We start from the raw sequence: 22,998 nt of genomic DNA, 5'->3' as shown, positions 1-22,998 counted from the left end.
TCTTTAAAATGCTTTTACCCAACCTCTAATGAAATGTCTTTGGGGAATCGTGGTTGCTTTGCATTCAGTGCTTTGTAAAGGTGTCATTTTGCTTCTTCCAACATTTTCTCTTCTTGCCTCTGTTGAAATAAAACTCTTGTTTCTTTCAGTATGCATATATATGCTCTCCTCTTTTCTCCACATTTTTGTAAGGCCTCTTGTGACTAATTTTGCCTTGCTGAATGTAGCACTTTCAGTGCTTCTTTCCTTGCTTTGTAGCATGCCCTATTAAGCCATGGTTTTGTGCGTCTCTGGGAAAAGAAATGTGATTCGGCTGCTATTTTAATTATATTCTCTATATGCTCTTAAACTGCATTTAAATCATTGACCACCTTGTATTGAGGCACTTTCAGTGTTTCCAATATAGCTCTTTGAAGTCTTTCTTTATTATTTAGCTTCCTGGTGAAAGGATTATGTTTTTTGATGTTTGATGAGTCACATTCGGCTACAATTTCAAACTCTGCTTCCACTGGCATGTGCTTACTTATTACAAAGTCATCTCTCACTCTTGTGTGTATGAGTTTAGTGTCTTTCATGTTTGTGAAAATTAGATCAATGGTGATACTGCCGTTGTTATATATATGTTTTCACCTGTGGATCATTAATAAGGAATAGACCTTCACCCTGCAGGAAGTTCAATACAGATTGTGTTTTGATAGTAACTGAGTCCACTCGACAATTGAGATCCCCTGGCAAAATGATCATTCTGCTTCTATTTGCTTTCTGCAGCACAAAGTCCAGTTGTTCTATAATGTCCTCTTGTTTATATTCCAGTTGGAAATAAGCACCTATCAGTTCTGCATATTTCATTTCAATCATTGTGATGTTGAGACTGGTTACACACTATTCTTGTTGGGACAAGTTCCGGATTCACTAAACATGTATTCTGTCACTAGGTCTGCCTCTCTCACCTTGTGATGCAAATGAGTGCATTGCATACATATTATTTCCACACCACTCTTTAGTCGGAAATGTTTCAGTGAGAATTGCCACTGAATAATCTTGTAAAATATCTCTTGGTATTGTTTTTGATGCATTTAATAAACTCCCTGTGTTCCATACTAGCACTAAGCATTTAAAAGTTTTATTCTCCAGAACCCCAAAATCTCCATGGGGCTCTAAAAGGACGGCAAATTAAATCTTCCGACCAGAAGTTGCTGTTATAAATAACTTGTGGATCATCTAGAGGGACTCCTATTTTATAATCTGGACTTGATTCTGACCTACTCACTATCTGACAGTTAACATCTTCTATGCCATTGTCTTTTAGGAAAGCTTCCAGATTATCCTTTGTTGTGCTGGGGTGAAGTTTTCCTACATATGCTCATCCTTTCCTTTTGGCTGCTTTTATCCTATATTCTCCTGTTTTGGTCCCTTTTATTATTGACCTCTTTTGCGTTGTCTCGACGCGCTGTTTGTCTTCATATTGGGTGGTTAGTTGGGTCCTCTTGCGGTTGTTCCTCGTCTTACAACCTTCTTCCTTGTCTATTGTATTTTGTTGGATAACCTCTTTCTCTTCTGGAATATTCACTACGCTTTGGTCCGCATTTGTAATCTCATCGTGTACGCCGGTAGGTTCACTGTTGTAGTTTCGTCTTTTGGTGGTGTTGGAGCTGACTTTTTATTATATATTTACTCATTCTTGTGGAAAATTTTCTACAGTAGAAAGTCGTGTGTGTGATATCTCTGTTCCAAATAGAATAGTCATGTAGTTTTGTTAAGTAAAGAGGAGTGTAGAAGTGCTAAATTCTTTGTGTGTATTAATTTCTTTCACAGTTATGGCAGATTGTCCTCATACTATTGGTGTTGAGTTTGGAACACGGATAATTGAGGTATCGGGACAGAAGATAAAACTGCAGATCTGGGATACTGCTGGTCAGGAGCGGTTTAGGGCTGTAACAAGGTGACGCCTCTTTGGGTTAATCAATAAATTACTGTCTTTGATTGAATGATCACTGCATAATATTTTACTTCTTCTTTTCCAGATCTTATTATAGAGGTGCTGCAGGAGCACTCATGGTGTATGACACTACACGACGGTCTACTTATAATCATCTCAGCAGTTGGTTGACGGATACAAGGAACTTAACTAATCCCAGTACAGTAAGTAAACGGACTTCATTGATTAATATGATATTGTAAATCCATGAATCTTTGATTGGCTGAATCAGTTTATGGTCAGTAGTTTACATTTTTTGTGTGTGAATATTGTAATTAAACTAGTTTCATTAAGGGCACAGTGTTACAGATGGTAAGAGCAACAAACTTCGGAAACTGAACAATTCATTATTCAAATTTTGGTGTTTATTTTGGTCATGTTGTATGTGGTTTTCTCAGTATTTCACTCTTGCTTCAAGTAAAATTTCCTATTTCTAATCCACCTTTGATACAGAATTTTTAAATGCAATTTTGCCAGGGGATCTCAATTGTCGAGTGGACTCAGTTACTGTCAAAACACAATCTGTATTGAACTTCCTGCAGGGTGAAGGTCTATTCCTTATTAATGATCCACAGGTGAAAACATATATATGTACAAACGGCAGTAGCACCATTGATCTAATTTTCACAAACATGAAAGACACTAAACTCATACACACAAGAGTGAGAGATGACTTTGAAGCATTAGAAGCATTTGCCTGGTGTGAAAATGGAAACCACGGAAAACCATCTGCATGGTTGCCGACAGTGGGGCTCGAACCCACTATCTCTATTACTGGATACGGGCCGCACTTAAGCGACTGCAGCTATCGAGCTCGGTAAAGGATGTCTTGGGAAGATTTTGGTAATAACCTGGAAAGGCTAGGTCAAGCAACAGGGGAAACCTTTCTGGACAGTAATAAAGAATCTTAGGAAGGGAGGGAAAAAGGAAATGAATAGTGTTTTGAGTAATTCAGGTGAACTCATAGATCCCAGGGAATCACTGGAGAGGTGGAGGGAATATTTTGAACATCTCAACATAAAAGGAAATCATCCTGGTGGTGTTGCGAACAGCCAAGCTCATGGGGAGGAGGAAAATGGTGTTGGTGAAATTATGCTTGAGGAAGTGGAAAGGATGGTAAATAAACTCCATTGTCATAAAGCAGCAGGAATTTGTAGATGAAATTATACCTGAAATCGTGAAGTATAGTGGGAAAGCAGGGATGAAATGGCTTCATAGAGTAGTAAGATTAGCATGGAGTGTTGGTAAGGTACCTTTAGATTGGACAAAAGCAGTAATTGCACCTATCTATAAGCAAGGGAACAGAAAGGATTGGAACAACTATCGAGGTATGTCATTGATTAGTGTACCAGGCAAAGTATTCACTGACATCTTGGAAGGGAGGGTGCGATCAGTCATTTAGAAGAAGTTGGATGAAAACCAGTGTGGTTTCAGACCACAGAGGGGCTGTCAGGATCAGATTTTCAGTATTCGTCAGGTAATTGAAAAATGCTACGAGAGGAATAGGAAGTTGTATTTATGTTTCGTAGATCTAGAGAAAGCATATGACAGGGTAGCGAGGGAAAAGATGTTCACCATACTGCGGGACTATGGAATTAAAGGTAGATTATTTAAATCAATCAAAGGCATTGAGAATTGATGGTAGAATGAGTTCTTGGTTCAGAGTACTTATTGGGGTTAGACAAGGCTGTAATCTTTCACCTTTGCTGTTCGTAGTTTACATGAATCATCTGCTGAAAGGTATAAAATGGCAGGGAGTGATTCAGTTAGGTGGAAATGTAGCGTGAGCAGTCTGGCCTATGCTGATGACTTGGTCTTAATGGCAGATTGTGCCGAAAGCCTGCACTCTAATACAGTAGAACCTCGATTATACGTTCCCGGAAGCTATGTTTTCCCGTATTATCCGTTCAAAAAACGTGGTCCCGCGAGCGTCCTAATTAAATCACGTAAAAATCCCGCATTATCCGTTCCTCGAAGAAACGATTTCCCGTATCAACCGTTCAGAAATTTGTCCCATCAACGTTAAATCCTTGATCACGCGTTTTTCAAGAAACTGTATCTCACGAAAGGACGGCAGCGCATACTTGCGGATCTTGGTGTTAACGTCCAGTCATTGCGATAATTTAAGGAAGCGGAAAAGCGATCGGCGGTCAACTTGCATAAGGGACCATCTTAACATCGCATTCGGGTGGTTTGGTTTAGAGAATCGAAATCACAAAGCAGAGTGTCCACAACAATTGGAAGGAGACAGAGCGCATTTTGGCAGCTCTACTTGAAGACGGAATGAGTTTCGTCAAATGTTCGTACTTGCAAAGCGTCTACATTATGTCCAGGGTTAGATGTTTACTTTTTTTTTTATCCCCAGAGTGTATCGCCGAACAGGTTTTCGGCACTTCCCTCAGGGCACTGTATAGTCACTGAGCTTTCAGGCAGGAATCTAAACTGCTCCTTATTAAGTAACACAAATTTAGTATTTTAATATTATCGCATACGATTACATTATCGAGACCAGAACAAATGTTGCACCTTCTTACATACATAAAGCCATGGGAGGTTTTGGGATTGCCTATTACTGTTTTGGTCCTAATGCAAGACTAGGAATTTCACGTTGTGTTAAAATGTTAAAACCGCAGTCGTTTTATTTGCGCACGTTTCATGTAAAAACGTTTTCATCATTTCGCATTCTTACAGACTTGGAGAGCAAGCGCATTTTCCAGCTGAGGTCAAGGTCGCGAATAACCGTAAATTCGTAAGTTTTGATGATATTTTTTCTCTTTACAATTTAATCGTGATTAGTGACGGACATACAGTAATTGAATATAATGCATTCGAAAACTTGAAAATCGATACTTACATTCGAAACAATATTCTCGAGTTCAACATTACCTTTAAAAGTCAATGTAGGCCGTAGGCCTAATTTGCGCGGTACAAGATTTCCACAAACTGACTATGAACAGTATACCAGTGACCAAATTACAATAGAAGATTTAAAGAAAAAGGGATTTTGCCATCATGGTGGGCGCTTTTGTATCCAATGTGCTTTATTTTATTAGATTAGAGAATTAAAAAATACTTGTGGTCGATTGTTTGGCCTGCTGTCATAAAGTTTTCAGAACAGTTTGACCGATCAAAGTAGCTAAACTGAAAGAAGTTTTCAGAGGAAACCGGCGAAGTTTCCCCGGTAAAACTGAATGTAAAGTTTCGAGACTTTTAAGTCGCGTACCGGTAATTGATGTTTGAAGCCGGCCCCACGGTCGAACTTGACTGTCTCTCACACGGAGGACCCAGGTTCGATTCCCGGCCAGGTCAGGCATTTTTACCTGGATATGAGGGCTGGTTCCAGGTTCAGTAATTCTACGATTACCTTTAATTGAGGCACTATTTAATGGTGAGATGGCGACCCCGGTCTAGAGAGCCAGGAATAACGGCCGAGAGGATTCGTCACACTGACCGTGCGTAACCTCGTAATCTTCAGGCGTTCGGACCGAGCAGCGGTCGCTTGGTAGGCGGAAGGCCCATTGGGGCTGTAGTTTGGTTTGGTTTAGGGGTGTTTGTAAGATTTTAAGTACCGGTATATGTATTTCTTTTTTGTGATGTTTAGCCAAATTGTTCATGGTTCATTCCCGGATTTTCCGTTTTCCCGTGTTGTACGTTTTTTTCGGTGGTCCCTCCAAAAACGGAGAATCGAGGTTCCACTGTATCTTGGAACTAGTGTTGGCTACTGAATGCATGATTCGATGCAGTGTATCGATTCATTCAAGTGTCCGAGTGAATCGATTCACAGGAACAGCGAGCTCACGGCACACGATTCAGCTTACTCCCAGCGGACAGTGCTGAGTGGCACACTCGCTGCACGTTGACGGGGAGCCGAGCTTCCGCTGCAGCGAGACAGTGAATCATGGCACATCGAAAGAATCATGAACGAGTGCGGCTCAGTGAGACACATGATACACACGGCTCCTTATCGGCTCACTGGACACGCGGAGAGCCGAGCTTCCGCTGCAGCGAGACATACAGTGAGCCATGGTACACCGAAAGAATCGTGAACGAGCCGGCTCAGTGAGACACAAGATACACACGGCTCCTTATCGGCTCACTGCAGGAACACATACAGTGAATCATGCTACACTGAAAGAATTGTATGCTATAATGGACTCTCGAGCTCAGCTCATTTGAAAATAATACCCATTTGCATTCACTGTCCTCTTCTTACAGGGAGGTTTAAATAATAGTTGGATTTATTTGCAGTGTTAAAAAGGTGGTCACAACATAATTCTGAAGTAGCTAGTAAGTAGGTAGGCTATTAGGTTATACTATTTATTAGTTTAATGAATCTTAGTATTATAACTTAGTTGACATTTGACAATTAAACTCTACTCTAGCCTGCCCTATGACTATGATTCATACTCATGACCACTCAAAAGTACCTGTTTTATATTGGGAAGAACGGCTCAGTATTCTCTCAGTTCATATATCACATCGTTGCACAATACTTCAATTATATGTGGACAGACGCAATAACAGTATGTTGAATTAGAAAACCAGCGGGCTACTGTACATCTCGGGTAGCCTATACAAAATATGACGATTTAAAAAATCCTCAGCTGATAGAAAAATACATATTTTCAAAAATGACTGAGCGAGTTGTCGTGCGGTTAATATCGTGTGGCTATGCGCTTGCATTCGGGAGATGGTGGGTTCGAATCCCACCGTCGGCAGCCGTTAAGATGGTTTTCCCATTTTCACACCAGGAAATGCTGGGACTGTACCTTAATTCAGGCCATGGCTGCTACCTTCCTAATCCTAACCTTTCCTACCCTACGTCGCCGAAAACCTTCGATGTATTAGAGTAACTAGCATTTTTTTCTAAGAAAGGAGTTCATAGTATGAAGACCAGATGGCAGCTACGAGCACTGAATGTTGTTGCTGCTGTCTTACCAGCACATACTACACAGATGCAGTAGGAGCGGTGACCAATGAGCCGTGAATCGGATCACTGTATCGATTCAGTAACGTGAACGGAATCAAATGAATCGATTCAGTAAAATGAATCGAATGTCCCATCACTACTTGGAACTTGAAAATAGGTGCAATGAGTATGGTATGAAAATTACCCTTACGAACACTAAATTGATGTCAGTAGGTAAGAAATTCAACAGAATTGTATGTCAGATTGGTGATACAAAGCTAGAACAGGTCGATAATTTCAGGTTTTTAGGTTGTGTGTTCTCCCTGGATGGTAATATAGTAAGTGAGATTGAATCAAGATGTAGTAAAGCTAATGCAGTGAGCTCGCAGTTGCGATCAACAGTATTCTGTAAGAAGGAAGTCAACTCCCGGACCAAATTATTTTTATATCAATCTGTTTTCAGACCAACTTTGCTTTACGGGAGCGAAAGCTGGGTGGACTCAGGATATCTTATTCATAAGTTAGAAGTAAGACATGAAAGTAGCGGGAATGATTGCTGGTACAAACAGCTGGGAACAATGGCAGGAGGGTACTTGGAATGAGGAGATAAAGGCTAATTTAGGAATGAACTCGATGGATGAAGCTGTACGCATAAACTGGCTTCGGTGGTGGGGTCATGTGAGGCGAATGGAGGAGGATAGGTTACCTATACTCCGCACGGCCTTACTTCTAAATTGAAGTTTCGCAAAACAAATGAGCATCGCCTTTCCTCTGTTGCCAGCGCGCTACGCCCGCGAGAACAGCTGATGCAATATGACCGCGGTAAACAGCCCTTGTAAAATGTAATACCGTACTCAGAAAAACTAATGAATATGGATTGAAAACAAATTCACAAAAACTACACTTACTAACAACATCTGGCACTAATAAGAGAATATATTAATAAGAATAAATGAGAATGAGGAAATAAAACATCACTCACCGCTAATGGCTGGCACAGAAAGGAGGTTATGGCCTACAAAGGGAACACTCCACTGATCTCAGTCACTAGAACCCTCCAGCAATATGAAAAACACACTAATTACTGAAGGAAAATGCAAAAGATCGCGAAGCATACCAAATACCATACACGCTGAGCGAAATAGGTTGCCTTGTCTTGATCATTTGATGGGCTTTGCGTGAGATAGGTTAACCACGTGGCGAATGTAAATATTAGAATTGGCAACTGGGTTTCGAGATCGTGCTCTGCCGATATAAATCGATATGAATGGCAGATTGGGATTGGTTGGATGCCTATGCTTCAGTGCATAATCACCAGACGGAGCCAAAATCTGCCAAAACGTCAATTTAGAAGTAGAGCCGTGCGGAGTATAGGAGAATAATGGACTCTGTTATGGAAGGTAAGAGAAGTAGAGGGAGGACAAGACGAGGATGGTTAGACTCGGTTTCTAACGATTTAAAGATAAGAGGTATGGAACTAAATGAGGCCACAGCATTAGTTGCAAATAGAGGATTGTGGCGACGTTTAGTAAATTCAGAGGCTTGCAGACTGAACGCTGAAAGGCATAACAGTCTATAATGATAATGGATAATATATGTACGTATAGAAGCAAATGTTTCAGTTTTTATAACAATCTAGGGCATGTCTTTTATACAAGGAATAAATTGTAAAAAAAAAAAAAAAAAAAAAAAAAAAAAAAAAAAAAAAAAAAAAAAAAAAAAAAAAAAAAGCTTAATAAACATGAAAAAAATGTTACCTCGAATGTGAAGTAACCAATAGCATCAGTAGCTATATGATCGATCGATTGATATGTCAAATATTCAATGTTTTCATCTGCTTACTATTGAATATTCTGTGTTGTTGCAGAATGGCGAGCTTGATGAATTAGGCCTATATTGTATTCTCAGCTTTTCTAATTGTTTAAATACATGGCATCCACAACAAAATATGCATATAGACGAAATTCCACAACCCAGTCTGGCTCCATGGCTAAATGGTTAGCATGCTGGCCTTTGGTCCCAGGGGTCCCGGGTTCGATTCCCGGCAGGGTTGGGAATTTTAACTATAATTGGTTAATTCCGCTGGCACGAGGACTGAGTGTATGTGTCGTCTTCATCATTTCATCCTCATCACGGCACGCAGGTTGCCTACTGTTGTCAACTCGAAAGACCTGCTTTTGGCAAGCCGAACTTGTCCTCGGACACTCCCTGCACTGACAGCCATACGCCTTTTCATTTCCACTGTGTTTATTTGCTATGTAATGACGAGTGCGATAGTTATTATCTCGTAAACTGTAAAAACAGGCAAGAAACACTGACTGAATGCAGGAAAGTGTGAAATTCACTTAAATGTAATATTCATTCGAGTGCTCATTATTATTATTATTATTATTATTATTATTATTAAATGCACTGATGTAGGTAAGCCTTGTGTAAATGTGTAATGCATCTTGACACCGTTCGGGCCGCACCATGTTGAGTTTCTAACCTATCTTTCGTGCGAGGGGTTCGGAAGTTTTTATAGTAATGTTATTGGCTTAACGCTCCACTGAATTCTTTCATGGTTTTCGGAGACACCCATGTGCCAGAATTTAGTCCCACAGTAGCTCTTTTACATGCCAGTAAGTCTACCGACACTTGGCTCATGTATGTGAGCACCTTCAAACACCACCGGACTGAACCAGGATCAAACCTGCCAAAATGGGGTCAGAAGGCCCGCACCTCAACCATCTGAGTCACTCAGCCCGGCCGGAAGTTTTGAGGCACAACTAGTAGCTTGTAATATCACGTGTAATTTTGTGAATACAGAACAAGATTTAAAATAAAGTGACATCACATTGTAAGATGAAGGTTGTTTGTTGATTAGGAGATTTTGAGTTTGTGAAGTATGTTTGTATGTATTCGGTCTTGATCCAGCCAACCCCAAGCTGCCATTCATATCGATTTATATCAGTTGAGTGCAATCTCGAAACCTGGCTGCCAACTGTATTGTGTACATCACCACGTGGTTAAGCTATCTCGTTGAGCGTGTGTGTTATAGGTTTAATAGTGTTCAGTGTAGATGTAATTTTATTTACATCCATGTGTTGGTTGGTATATACCTAGTTCGTCTGTGTACCATACCCCAGTATAGTTCGTGAGAGACAAGTGTCAAGAATGTGACTCGGCAAAAATTGGCACTATGGTCTCGATCAGCCACAGTCTCTTTCCTGTGCCAGTCATTAGTCGCGTATAATTTATTTCTTTTATTCTTGAATGATTCATGGTGTGGTTTACTGTAGTCACGTCCTAGTTCGTGAGCCATCGGCAATGGCTGAGTGGCCTAGTAAGTGGTCCTGAGAATTGGGATACCAGTTGCTATGGAATGGGAGTGGGCATCTTGAACATATTCTGAGTCATGGTCCTCTTTGTGCTCAGACAGTTGGGACTATACAATCCACCGGTGGTGCCTAACCCGTTAGAGATCCTCACTTGGACTATATGTAAGTAAGGGTAGCATCCTGCTTCATGAATTTACCGAGTTCGGAACATTTTAAGCAAGCCTCGGATCTATGGGAGTAACGGAGTCCCACCCCCATACTGAAATGAATTCGTTGGGAGCTATCGATATTAATGGGGCTTATGGAAGAAAGTAGAACTGGCTGAGTCAGCAAAGAGGATGCATCTGGATCTGCTAAGAGTAAGTGCTATTCGGGTAAGGGGAGATAACTAGGAAGAGATAGGAGATTAAGTGTACTTAACAGGTATTAGAAAGGGAAGGGCAGAGTATAGGGTAGGGCTGTTTATCAGGAATACCATTGCACGTAGCACAGTTTGTTAGGCACATAAATGAGCGAATGATGTGGGTAGATTTGGCAGTTGGAGGAATTAGGACGAGAATTTTCTCAGTGGTTTCACCATGTGAGGGTGCAGATGAGGATGGAAGTTGACAAGTTTTATGAAGCATTGAGTGACATCGTAGTCAGGGTCAACAGCAAGGACAGGATAGTGTTAATGGGCGATTTCAATGTGAGAGTTGGAAATAGAACTGAAGGATACAAAAGGGTGATTGATAAATGTGGGGAAGATATGGAAGCTAATGGAATGGCAAGCGTTTGCTGGACTTCTGTGCTAGTACGGTATGGGTTTAGCAGTTACGAATACATTCTTCAAACATAAGGCTGTTCACCGCTACACATGGGAGGCTAGGGGTACCAGATTCATAATAGACCATATCTTAACGGACTTCAAATTCAGGAAGTCTGTTAGGAATGTACAAGTTTTCTGGGGGGTTTTCGATCAGGCCACTATCTGATCTGTAGTGAACTAAGTATCTCTAGTCCTAGGATAGGGAAGGTGAATGTTAATACCGTAATAATGTACCTATTCTTGTTTTAGTGTCTGATAATGTTAGGAAGTGCAAATTTGTTTTCACTTCTGATTCGCATGTGATTTTCATAGTACGGTATTACATTTTAAAAGGGCTATGTGCCGCAGTTATATTGCATCAGCTGTTATCGAAGCAGTAGATTGCTGGCATCATAGGTGAGGCACTGCTCACATGTTTTGCGAACTGTCAATTTAGAAGAAAGCCGTGCGGAGTATAGGACTATTTAAAGATTTTTACAATATCCTTATCTTCTTTTTTCAGCTAGCAATGTCTTCGTCAAAGCCAAGGAAAACTTTGTTTAATGAAAGGTGGCTGCTCGATGATACTTTCAGAACATGGTTGAAACCCATGCCTCGGGACAAATTTTCAGCATATTGCATAATATGTAAAACATCATTTTCTCTTATCAACATGGGGAAGCGGGTGTTACAAAGTCACCTAGAAGGAAAGAGGCATGCCCATAGTGTCAAGTTCAGCCAGTTCTCGTCATCCCTTTCAAGTTATTTAAAAAAATAAAATTTCAATAGTGAAGAAACAAAAGACTTAAACTTAGTAGATAATACCCTTGCCGCAAACACAAATTGTCCTCTACCTGCCACAGATACGACAACGAACTCTCTCACGTATGACTCCACTGCTGCTTCTTGTTGTTCTTCTTCCATTAAGGAAGGTGCACCAGAGAGGAGATGTTTACAGAATTATTATCTTTCAAGAGAGCAAGTAACCAAAGCTGAGATTATATGGTGCATGCATACTATCATGCAACTCCATTCTTTAAGTGCCAGTGAAGCTAGTGTACGTTTGTTCCCAGTAATGTTTCCAGACTCTGAAATAGCTTTGCAAGTTCAACTGCACAGAACAAAAGTTGCATATACAATCACTCATGGTTTGGCTCCCTATTTTCATAAACAAGTTCTTGAGATGTGTAGTACATGCACACATTTCACCGTTGGTTTTGACGAGTCACTAAATGAAGTTTCCTCAGATGGGCCAAATGGTTCTTGTAGTTCGTTGTTTCAATCCTGATACTAATGAAGTATGCACTTCTCAGATTTGTTAAATGTTTTTTTTTACAAGCACTGCAAGGACTCAATCTAAAAAAAAGTGGCTAGCATAATGTGCCCAATTCATATAAAATGACAGTAAAAGAAACACAGTGGAATATTGCAGCAGATTTTCTTCGTGCTCTTCACTTCTTGTTTTGCTATGTTCCTGCAAGACTTGCTGATTATACACATTATTCAGGTTCATATGTATTTCCTGTGAAATGTTGTGTTATAAGATGGCTTGAAAATTCAAAAGTCATTGAAAGTGCTATAGATATTCTACCTAATGTTGACAAATACGTGGAAGGAACAAACAGAGACAAGAAAATCCCAAACTGTAACAGCTTCAAAATAGTATCAACTTCACACCAAGATAAGTTTCTTAAGGCCAAATTGTCATTTTTATCATCACTTGTTGGAGATTTGGAACCATTCCTAAAACAGTTTCGGATAGATCTTACATTTGCACCACTTCTATATGAATCTCTCATTGCAACAATGAAAAATGTCATGACACGTCTGAGTCACTACAGTCTTCAGAAAATGTCCTCAAAATTAATTTAGACAGTAAAGAAAATTTTCTGCCTTCATCTAAAATTGACATAGGTTATGCTGCTAGAGCAGCACTTCGTGGCACTCCTGGATTGAATGATATATTAGTGTTGCGCACAGATTGTCTTAGAGGAATGGTAGCTTTGTGCAAGAAGTCAATCTAGCATGTTTATGCACATTAGTCAAAGGTAGGCGGAGAAATGGGCAACGCACCGGTAACCCAGACTGTAATAAACGGCGACAGACTGTCACTCCTGATAGTGTATGATGTGTTACACTGTTCCACTGTTGCACCAGAGCTGAGGACGCAGATCTGTCCTATTATGCCATTCGGATGAGGTGTCGATCTTCTCGGGGGGGTGAGGGGTTCTGGATGATGCGACTAGACCCATCCCATCATGTTCTACGGCCTTCTGTGAACCATTATGTACACATCTGTTGCACTGCTGACACACTTCGTCCTACACGAGCAGCACTTTCCTGGAATGTCCTGTGAATATGAACTTTCTATATCTAGACTTTAAAGGTGTTCTGGTTTTTATGAACGAGTGTAATTTAATTATTTAACATTTCACCGTGGACAAGTAAAATGGTCGTGACGTCACACAGCCCCCTATTCCTCTATAGACAGCACATCTGGTACATCTGCGAGAATGTGATGTAAGCCAGGGCCACCAACCCTTTCTTGCGGAAGGAAGGGGACGTAACACCCGTGGTCCTTACGAACTTGGGTTCATCTAAATACGCACATATGCATGGTAATGGATTATTGAAAAAATGCATAACCATGGCAAATAAACATTGTGAAATTTTTAAGTAAAAATATGTGGAAAAAGGTAATCATATGATTTATGTTCTTAGTCAATATGAACAGGTAAGTAGTCGGGTTGGGGTTGAAGGGAATCACCAAGTGGTTACATTCGTTAGGTTGCTATTTCCCGTGCACATGTGTAGATCGAAGATGGAGGGGCGGTTACCTGTAGCCATTACCACGTCGTCGTGATGGTGCTATTACTATCAATTCAAGTTTTTATATTTAATTAATGGCTCATATATGCATGATGTGCGCTGTTGTGTAGTTAACTAATTAAGGAATGATTCATACATTCAGGGTGGATTTATGTGCGGTGTTTTAGGTGTTTAATTGCGCGACAATGTGTGATGAAACTAACTTCGAGTACTTTCAATTTAATGCCTGCTGGCTTCATAGATAGTGCCTGGCAGTACGTGCAATGGATACCAAAATAACCTTCTGTATTAATCTGTGAGTACTATTCGAACAACTACTTATTCTTGCTACTTTGTGAACTTGCAACGTAATGTAGCCTCCGTTTTAATTTTTCTGTGTAAGTAATAACACTTTTTTTTGTGGCAAGCATAAAGGAAGGATCTCTCCTCATTGCTGCTTCACATGTCGTTTCATATTGTTCGTACATGCTTTTCCGATTCCTATACATGCACCTGCGTTCTTAAGTTTTGAGCTGTAAGTTGCTCCATAATAATCGGGCGCTCAAGTGGTATCTTCCTTTGTTCCTTTCTTCCTTTGTTTTTAATTTCCAGTAATTTAATAGTTCATTGTGATTTCTATGGTGAATTTATATCATCAGTATGCATTTTGTGTTGCGAACTGATCATTTTCTGCTCTAATCCATGCTGTGCTTAGTTTGTGTTTTTATGTAAATTTAAATGTCAGATGTTGGCTCATAACATCTAGTTTCATCATGGCTGACCTTCAGCAAGTTGACTGTGAAACATGTCATAAACATGGCTACAATGGCAAAAGAGTCGTAGCGCTTGACAAATATTTGCATTTAATAATTATTTACAAATTGCAAAAAAATCATCATTATCGCATCTAAGTTCCTTCTTTGGACATGGTAAAATTCTCCCTTTAGGTTAAAACATTTCTGAGACCCAAATTGGTGATAGTCGGCTTGTGTACCAAACCCCAAAATTAAGCTGGAATAATATACCATATTACGTGAATAATCCCCACATGTTTTAAAAAAAATTTGAGGCACAAGATTGGGGTGTGGGTTTTATTTACGTCATTGTTGGCAACACGCTCCTGGCTCACCTAGTTTTTGATATTTGGTGTACAGTTATGCTTTCATGTATCTGCAGATGAAGGAAAACTGCCCCCATTTAAATGCAGATCAATTGAGACTTTTAATTTAAAACTGCTTTTACATTTTTAAAAAATAGTATTTTACACAGTAATTTAAATTCAGAATTTCTCCGTGTCACGATAGAATGAGTCTTCCGTAACATGCACAAGTTGCTTTCCACACTTTCCCTCACTTCGGTGTGTTGACAGTTTGTTTCATAGCTGCTAAGTTTGAGTGAAATCTTAATTCTTTTGTATTCAGCGTTTTAAGGTACGCCACAGTATCACGTAACAGGCAGTGTGCGAAGAGGCAGAATCCGCGAACACTGGCGATTCTCTTTGACGATGCCAACAGTCGGCGAAAAAGCCTGGCTCATAATTATAATCAGTTCGTAGGCAACAAACATTATTGTCATTGCCAAAGAAACTGCGTTGGTTTTTCACGCCTAGCCCAAACTAACTTTTTGAAAGGAGATGGGATCACTGTACTGTGTTGCAATGCAGACGGAAGCGAAAGACTTCCTCCCCTCGTGATAGGAAAGTTCGATAAGCCATGGTGTTTTAAGGGCATCGGGTAGTTTCCGTGCAACTACAAGGCATCTAAAAATGCATACAGTACAGTAATCCAGTGAATAAAGTACTTGCACAGGGGAGCCAGCATAGACTTCTCGTCTTTGAATATTTTTTCCCCCTTTTTTTTTTCTATCTTTGCGCGAGGTTATGTTTGTCAAGGAGTTATCCAAGTGCATTATTTGAATACTGTAAATGCACCTTGTTGGATACATTTTGGAAATAGTACTTTTCCATTGCATTGGAAAGGTTTTAAACTGTGAATCAATGTTAACTACATGCAGTAATGGATCTCAGAATATTTTCTGATGCTGCAAGGCATTTCTGAAGTACAAGTTGGCGGTTAATTCAAAATCACGTAATTCAAAATCCGATATTTGCGTCCCAACGACTTAGAATTACTGAGGTTTTACCATATCGCAAAACTGACATCAGAGTTCGCCGGTGTGTTTCAACTGTTTACATTGCACGAAAAAAATTATCTATCACCGGTCGTGTTAATACTCGCATAAAGAAAAGATCGCATGTGAAAAATATTTTAGATGTGGTGTGTAATGAATTTGTAAGTAATTTAGGAGAGGATACTAGTGATGCAAGAGACAATGGATCTTTCGATCTACAGGGAATCGAGCCTACTGCAAGTTCAGATTAATGAAATACCTAGGCCTACTTGATAATTTTCATGGCATATATATTTTATAGCAGTGATAATGCATTTCTAACATATTTATAGGCAAAGCAACTATATCTGTAAATGTACACATTCACATTTGCGTAAAGATCACGAACTCGCGGAGTGATATGAAATGTTTGTTTATGCATATGTTACTCCTTCGATGGAAGAATTTTAGTTCGTTAATTTTTTTCAGAACTAGCCTTCCTAAAATTAGGGTGCAGGGATTATTCGCGTAAATACAGTACATTAATTTAGGCGATAATGATGCAAGTTTGCAACTCTGAATTTCAAATCTTAACAGGTTGCAGAATGCATTGTTAAATGCTTGCTCACAGCGTGGGTTGATCTGTGCTCACGCCAGCGACATTAAGACATTAAGAAATGAGAAAAATTTCTATTGTGAAACTGAGAGGTAGTCTCATTCTTGTTAACTTGGTAATTTTTCTGAATCTAATTAAAATGTCGATATAGAGTGAAAGCGTCTCTGCTCCTTCAAAACCCAGTGAAAAGACAAACTGCATTTGAAGGTGAAGACTTCATTGTGGAAAAAAGTAGAGAGATTGTGTAAATTTAGGGAAACACGGATCTCTACTTATTCTTGCATAGAGAAGGGGGAAAATGAATATTTCGCAAAGTGTTGGGTATGTAATAGCAAATTTAATGTTGGTCATGGTGGTGTATGTGGCATTACGAAACCTTCAAAAACTGATGCTCATAATAAATTCATGACGCAGAGAGAAGAAAAATTTAGAAAAAAATGTAAGTTCCTTTTTTCGTGAATTGTGGTGATAACAAAGAAACAGATGATGTGATTAAGGCCAAAGTAAACTTTGTGTATCATGCTCTCAAGCATTCTCAGAGTTATTTACCAGCCGATTGTGCAAAATTATTTCTAGATTCTAGATTCTAAAATTGCCAGTAAATATAGATGTGAAAGAACTAAGATGACACAAATTGATGAGAATGTCCTAGGGCCATTTTTGTTGGATTTATTGGTTGTGAATCTAAAAAATGACATTGTTTGGAGTGCAAACATTTGCTTCAAATAAACGGAATGTTAAAACATTTCCGATATTGTTGCGGTACTTCACAAGAAAGCAAGGTGTACGGACGAAACTGTTGTTTTTATAATTTACACTCTGAAGGCTCTGCAACTATAGCTAGTTCTATAGTACTATCCACGAAATTTTGTGACACTTCGGCTCCCTAGTGCTGAATCGGTAGACCCCAGTAATCTTCGAGATACGGATTGGCAACCTATGACACCAAAATGAATTTATTACGCGTCACCATAAGACATCTCGTGATGCAGTTGCAAAACTTCAAATACTATTGTTATTTTTACAATAAAGCAAAGTAATGCAGCTGAAAAATGAACTTTTGAAACCTATTGCAATGGCTGAGGAAAATCCAAGTACATCACATGTATACCTTGGAACTCCTACTTGGAAAAGAACGTCACGGTCTATACACACTGAGGGCAGAAAAATGATAGCAGACGTAGAAAACTGCTGTGATACAGAAAAAAGAAGATAAACAGTTGCTCTTCCCCCGATAGCAAGTCGATTGAACGATTTGCTGCATATATGTTTCCACAATTAAGAGAAATAAAACATTTCCTGCATACCCATGCACCCCTAGTAAAAAGAGGTAGGCCAATCTATTTCATTATGATTGATATTAGGCCTTTATGGATAAATAAAAATGTCACAACAAGCCTACTGTATATACATGTATTGGTGTGACGCAATTGTTGGCTTTAGATAATAAATGTTTGGAAAATTCATATCGATCACACTGTCGATGCAGTTCAAATTTTGATTCCATTCAGTTCACAGTTCTACTGGAAGAATTTAGTTCTCTCCTTGCCCCTCACTGCCGTAAAACGAAGGGTCACTAAAAGATTCCCGGATTGTAGATAAACTGGTTGAGACTAACTTACCTTTTATAAACGTGTCATTTTATTGTGCTGACAGTGCCACAGTGATTTTTGGGAAGAGCGAAAATGTTTACACTGCTTTAAAGGGAAAAACAAAATAATTTAATTGCTATAGGTTGCCCTTGCCATTTCATTAATAATTCTGCAAAAGCTGGTTGTAATGTCAATACTTTTCAATACTATAATATGCAATATTTTGAATTACATTAACTAGGGACTTGTTTCGGCCTGGGCTGGCCATCTTCAGCCTTAAAGTAAAACATCTAATAAACAAATGTGCATACACACAATTGACATAAAACAAATGAACAAAGATACAATTGACATTAAAAACCGGGATGAAATTATGAGTAAATTTGAAAATAAATAGGCTGTAATTTCTTAGCATTTTGAATATACTCATCATCGAGACTCTTTCATGTACTAATATTCATAGAACTGTTAGTTTGTGAAGGAGCGGGTCTTACCTTGCCCCACCCCTTGCCCCGCCTCTCCCTCCTTGTCCGCCCCTTCCTTTTTCTTTGAATCTCAAAACCGGTTGTATGAAGCACACAACGATAGGCCACATACCACATGTTGCAATGAGAGGTAAGTCTTATGAAACCCATGCCATCTAACTAACACGCTCTCTCCTTCAATTCATTAATTTAGTTTTATCTAATTTTATTCAGGTTAACTTTATGGACACCGCAATGAATTGCAAATTTTATACCAGACACAATGTATCTGTTTTAACCACATCTTCATGTGCCGTCCTGACAGTGTCCAACAACATTTCAGCATGATTTTAACAAGCACTATGAGAGCATTTCATTTTATTACGTTGATTGATCTTGAAACACCATCTAGCAGTTCTGCGTCAGCTGGTGGTTATTTACAGCAGCGTCCAGTGACTTGCATACGGCTAACACCACTCAAGTAGATTTGGTGCTTGACTACAGGATCAACATTTACCAGTTCCCGTTTACAATTGAAATTGTAATGATTAGCAATGATAGAACTAATATTTCTATGAATATTAGTACATGAAAGAGTCTTGATGATGACCATACTCAAGATGCTATTTATTTTCAAATTTATTAATTTCATCCCAGTTTTTAATGTCAATTGTATATTTGTTTTATGTCAATTGTGTAGGCACATTTTGTTTAGTTATTAGATGTTTTACATTAAGGCTGAAGATGGCCAGCCAAGGCCGAAACTAGTCCCTAGTTAATGTAATTCAAAATATTGCATATTATAGCATTGAAAGGTGGATCATTATGACATAAATTTAATAATTATTATTGTGATTACAATTCAATATTGATCAGAACCATGAAGTTTATATTCCATGGTTGTAATATGTTTAAATATGATGTAGAATGTATTGTGATCAGATCATATGAGTTTAATAATTCAACTAAGAAGAGTGCCCCTCTGAAAGTTTTTTGAGTGGCTAGATGTAGAATGGGCTCAACTTCTTTGCCATGTTCCCACAAGATGGTTGTCTTTGATACCAGCAGTTGAAAGGCTGGTGTAGAATTTTTTACCTATAAAGTCTTATTTTTTAACTCAGGAGAGTTGTTTAATTATAAATCAGTTGCTGCCTCAGTTATTGCCTGTTCTTATAATTTTCACACCAGGCAAATGCTGGGGCTGTACCTTAATTAAGGCCATGGTTTCTGCCTTCCCATTCCTAGGCCTTTCCTGTGCCGTCGTCGCCATAAGACCTATCTGTGTCGGTTGACGTAAAGCAAAGAGAAAAAAAAGGCTATTAATCAAACTAAGGACAAAGCTAATTTGTTCTTTGACACAGCCATAATATACCTGGAGAAATGGTTTCAGTTTGAAAATAATAGGCTTAGGTATTTGTGAATTTTGTCTTTAAGAGATCCTAATATGTTGTATATAGATTATTTCTCTCAAATTGTATCAGAGTTTGATTCCTAACATAAATGTTGATTTTTTAATTCAAAGAGTATCTTGGATTAAAAGATTTTGTCATAGAGAACCAAAATGAAAAATTATCCAGTGTTGAAACAGACCAAAATGGTTTAAATTTTTTTTTTTTTGTAAACATCAAGCTTCGGAGTTGCAAAAACTTGTATTTTTTGTGTTTCCCATACTACATTCCAATACCTCATCAGAAAGAGTTTTTAGTCTCATGAATGGTTTTGGAGAAAATAAAGAAATAGTTTGAGCATGAACACACTTGAGAGTGAGTTACTTGTAAAATTCAATTACAATCTGTCTTGCCAAGAGTTTAAGCAGTTTTTAAATTTTGAGAATGGGAAGAAACTGATTGAAAATGCCAAATCAAGTGAGAAATATGCTTGAACTGAGACAAAGTAGCCTACACTTACTTACATATATTGTAGGACTTGTAGTAGCCTATGTTATAACTTATAAAAATGGCATTCTTTACAGTGTTCTGTAAGTATAATAGATGTTAATGTGTATAAATGAGGAAAATTATTGCTTGTAATGACACATTTTCCCCTACCCATATGGCCATACCAGTTATCCCTTCTAATAGTCCGTATGTAAATATTTATTTCCAAGAAAAGGATAGTCTCTCTTTGGAATTTCCAAAATCTGGCAACTCTGGTTCAGCATGTTATTAAACCAAATACTTCCACAATGTATAAAGCATGTGTAATTTTCCTGCCTAACCATGTATACCATTTTACTTACAACACTCACCTTTGTCGTAATTTTTATAACATTTTAAGGCTATCGTATTGCAAGTTCATGATTTCTTTCAATGGCCATTCTATTCTTTAATTACTTATGCTGTCATTCTCACTTTATGAGTGTAGACAATTTCTCGTTGGTTACTGTGAGCTTTCTGTTATACAGACATATTGTCTACTTCATTGTCACTATTTGAGCAATTTGATGCCGACTTCTTAGTGAGAATCTCCTTCAAAAGATGGGGGGGATCACGATAGAAAGGACAATAACAAATGGCAGGCCAGGTCTTTGGCTGAAAAGTCAGCGTAGTGCCATTCGATTTCTGGCAAGTTCAGAGATTTTAACCTTAAATGGTTAATTCCCTTGACTCGGGAACTGGGTGTTATGCTGTCCCCAACATCCCTGCAACTCACACACCGCACACGACACTGTTCTCGACCATAATAGCACGCTGCAGGTGCACCCACCCTTGCCGGAGGGTCTGCCTTACAAGGGCTGCAACCGGTTTGAAATAGCCGCATGAAATTAAAAAATGGTACATTTTTCAGTAAATGAAATATGTTATTCTTACATTTGGAAATAGGATATCCTTGCAAACAAACTTCATGACTGTTCTCTATTGACTTCACACGTCCATAACATGTTAGTCCTGAAATCCTTAGCTTTCCTTCTATTGAGTCCACTTCCAGTTCCATTCTGGTGTCTTCGTTCCTTACATGGTCCTGGCTTGTTTTTTTTGGAGGGTAGTTCATGGAAACTTAATTTCACATGCCTGCAGTTTACTAAGTTCTTGCTCTTTCAGTGTACATGTTTCTGTACTCCACATGGCTTTCCTTCTAAATTGACGTTTTGCAGAACAAATGAGCATTGCCCTACCTCTGTTGCTAGCACGCTACTGCAGCGAGAGCAGCGGATGCAATATGACCGCGGTAAAGAGCCCTCGTAAAATTAATACCGTACTCAGTAAAGCTAATGAATCAGGATTGGAAACAAATTCACAAAAACTACACTTACTAACAACATTCGACACTAAAAAGAGAATACTTCGTTGAGAATAAAAGAGAAAGGAAATAACACATCACTCACTGCTAATGCCTGGCACAGGAATTAGGTTATGGCCTACAAAGGGAACACTCCACTGATCTCAGTCACTTTTTTGCCACTTGTCTTTTCCGGATTACACTGACACATGCTAAACACGCAAGAACTAAGTACACTAACCAATACACGGACGTAAATGAAACTACAGCTATTTATATACACTTAACTATTAAACCTGTATCGTACTAACTTATGCTATGCTAAACTGTTAACTACACTATACTGTACTATATTAGAGAGATAAAGACTAATATGAAAAGCACTAATTACTGAAGAAAAATGCAAAAGATCACAAACCGTACCGCATACCATACGTTGAGCGAGATAGGTTAATCACGTGGTGAATGTACATATTAGAGTTAGCAATTAGGTTTTGAGATCACAATCTGACGATATAAGTCGATATGAATGGCAGCTTGAGATTGGTTGTATATCTATGTTTCAATGCATAACCACCAGACAGAGCCAAAATCTGCCAAAACATCAATTTAGAAGTAAAACATTGAGGAGTATATAATGTATGTGAGAATGGGCACAAAGTATGACTTGTACAGTGTTATCTTGGTTCTCATGGGCTCCTTGTTATCCCAAAGTAGATATCTTACGAGGTTGTAGAAGTTAGAACTACTAGCCACTCTGTTTACTATTTCTTTATGTGTGTACCCCTGCTGGAAATAACTGTGCACATTCAATGTTTTCACCTTCAAGCTTTGTGTGCCAGCCAGTTTCTTCCCTACACATTTTCAGAGCAACAGTTTTTGTTGTGCTAACTTTAATCAGTTATTTATCAGGTATTTATATAAGGCCGAAACTAATATTCAGTGTTCTCCCTACGACTTTTTTAATGCCGTTTTAATACATGTTATTTCAGTCATTGGGTATTCCAAATTAATATTTAAATACTGTAAAATTGTTTAAATGATAAATCTTTATTATTGTTAAAATAATTGCATCAGTTAGATCAGAGTTTAAATGTTTAGCTTGACTATCACGTAGTGTCTGGATTAGTGTGGAATCAAACTCAATTTTGCAAGACGTCACAAACCCGAATGGCACTCCACATCAACTGAGTGGT

General features: G+C 38.7%; 1 protein-coding gene across 1 annotated transcript in view; it reads left to right on the top strand.

Annotated features, from left to right (window-relative positions):
• The window catches only part of Rab14 (RAS oncogene family member Rab14), a 95,354-nt gene that overhangs the window by 31,397 nt on the left and 40,959 nt on the right, over positions 1-22,998 (top strand). Inside the window, exons 3-4 of the mRNA XM_067145291.2 lie at positions 1,816-1,942; positions 2,025-2,142. Of these exons, the coding sequence (XP_067001392.1) occupies positions 1,816-1,942; positions 2,025-2,142 (245 nt within the window). The remainder of the gene's footprint in view (positions 1-1,815; positions 1,943-2,024; positions 2,143-22,998) is intronic.

The sequence above is a fragment of the Anabrus simplex genome, chromosome 4 (assembly GCF_040414725.1).
Source record: "Anabrus simplex isolate iqAnaSimp1 chromosome 4, ASM4041472v1, whole genome shotgun sequence".
Classification (NCBI taxonomy): domain Eukaryota; kingdom Metazoa; phylum Arthropoda; class Insecta; order Orthoptera; family Tettigoniidae; genus Anabrus; species Anabrus simplex.
Note: the sequence above shows the minus strand (reverse complement) of the source record. Positions and strands in the feature narration are given on the sequence as shown.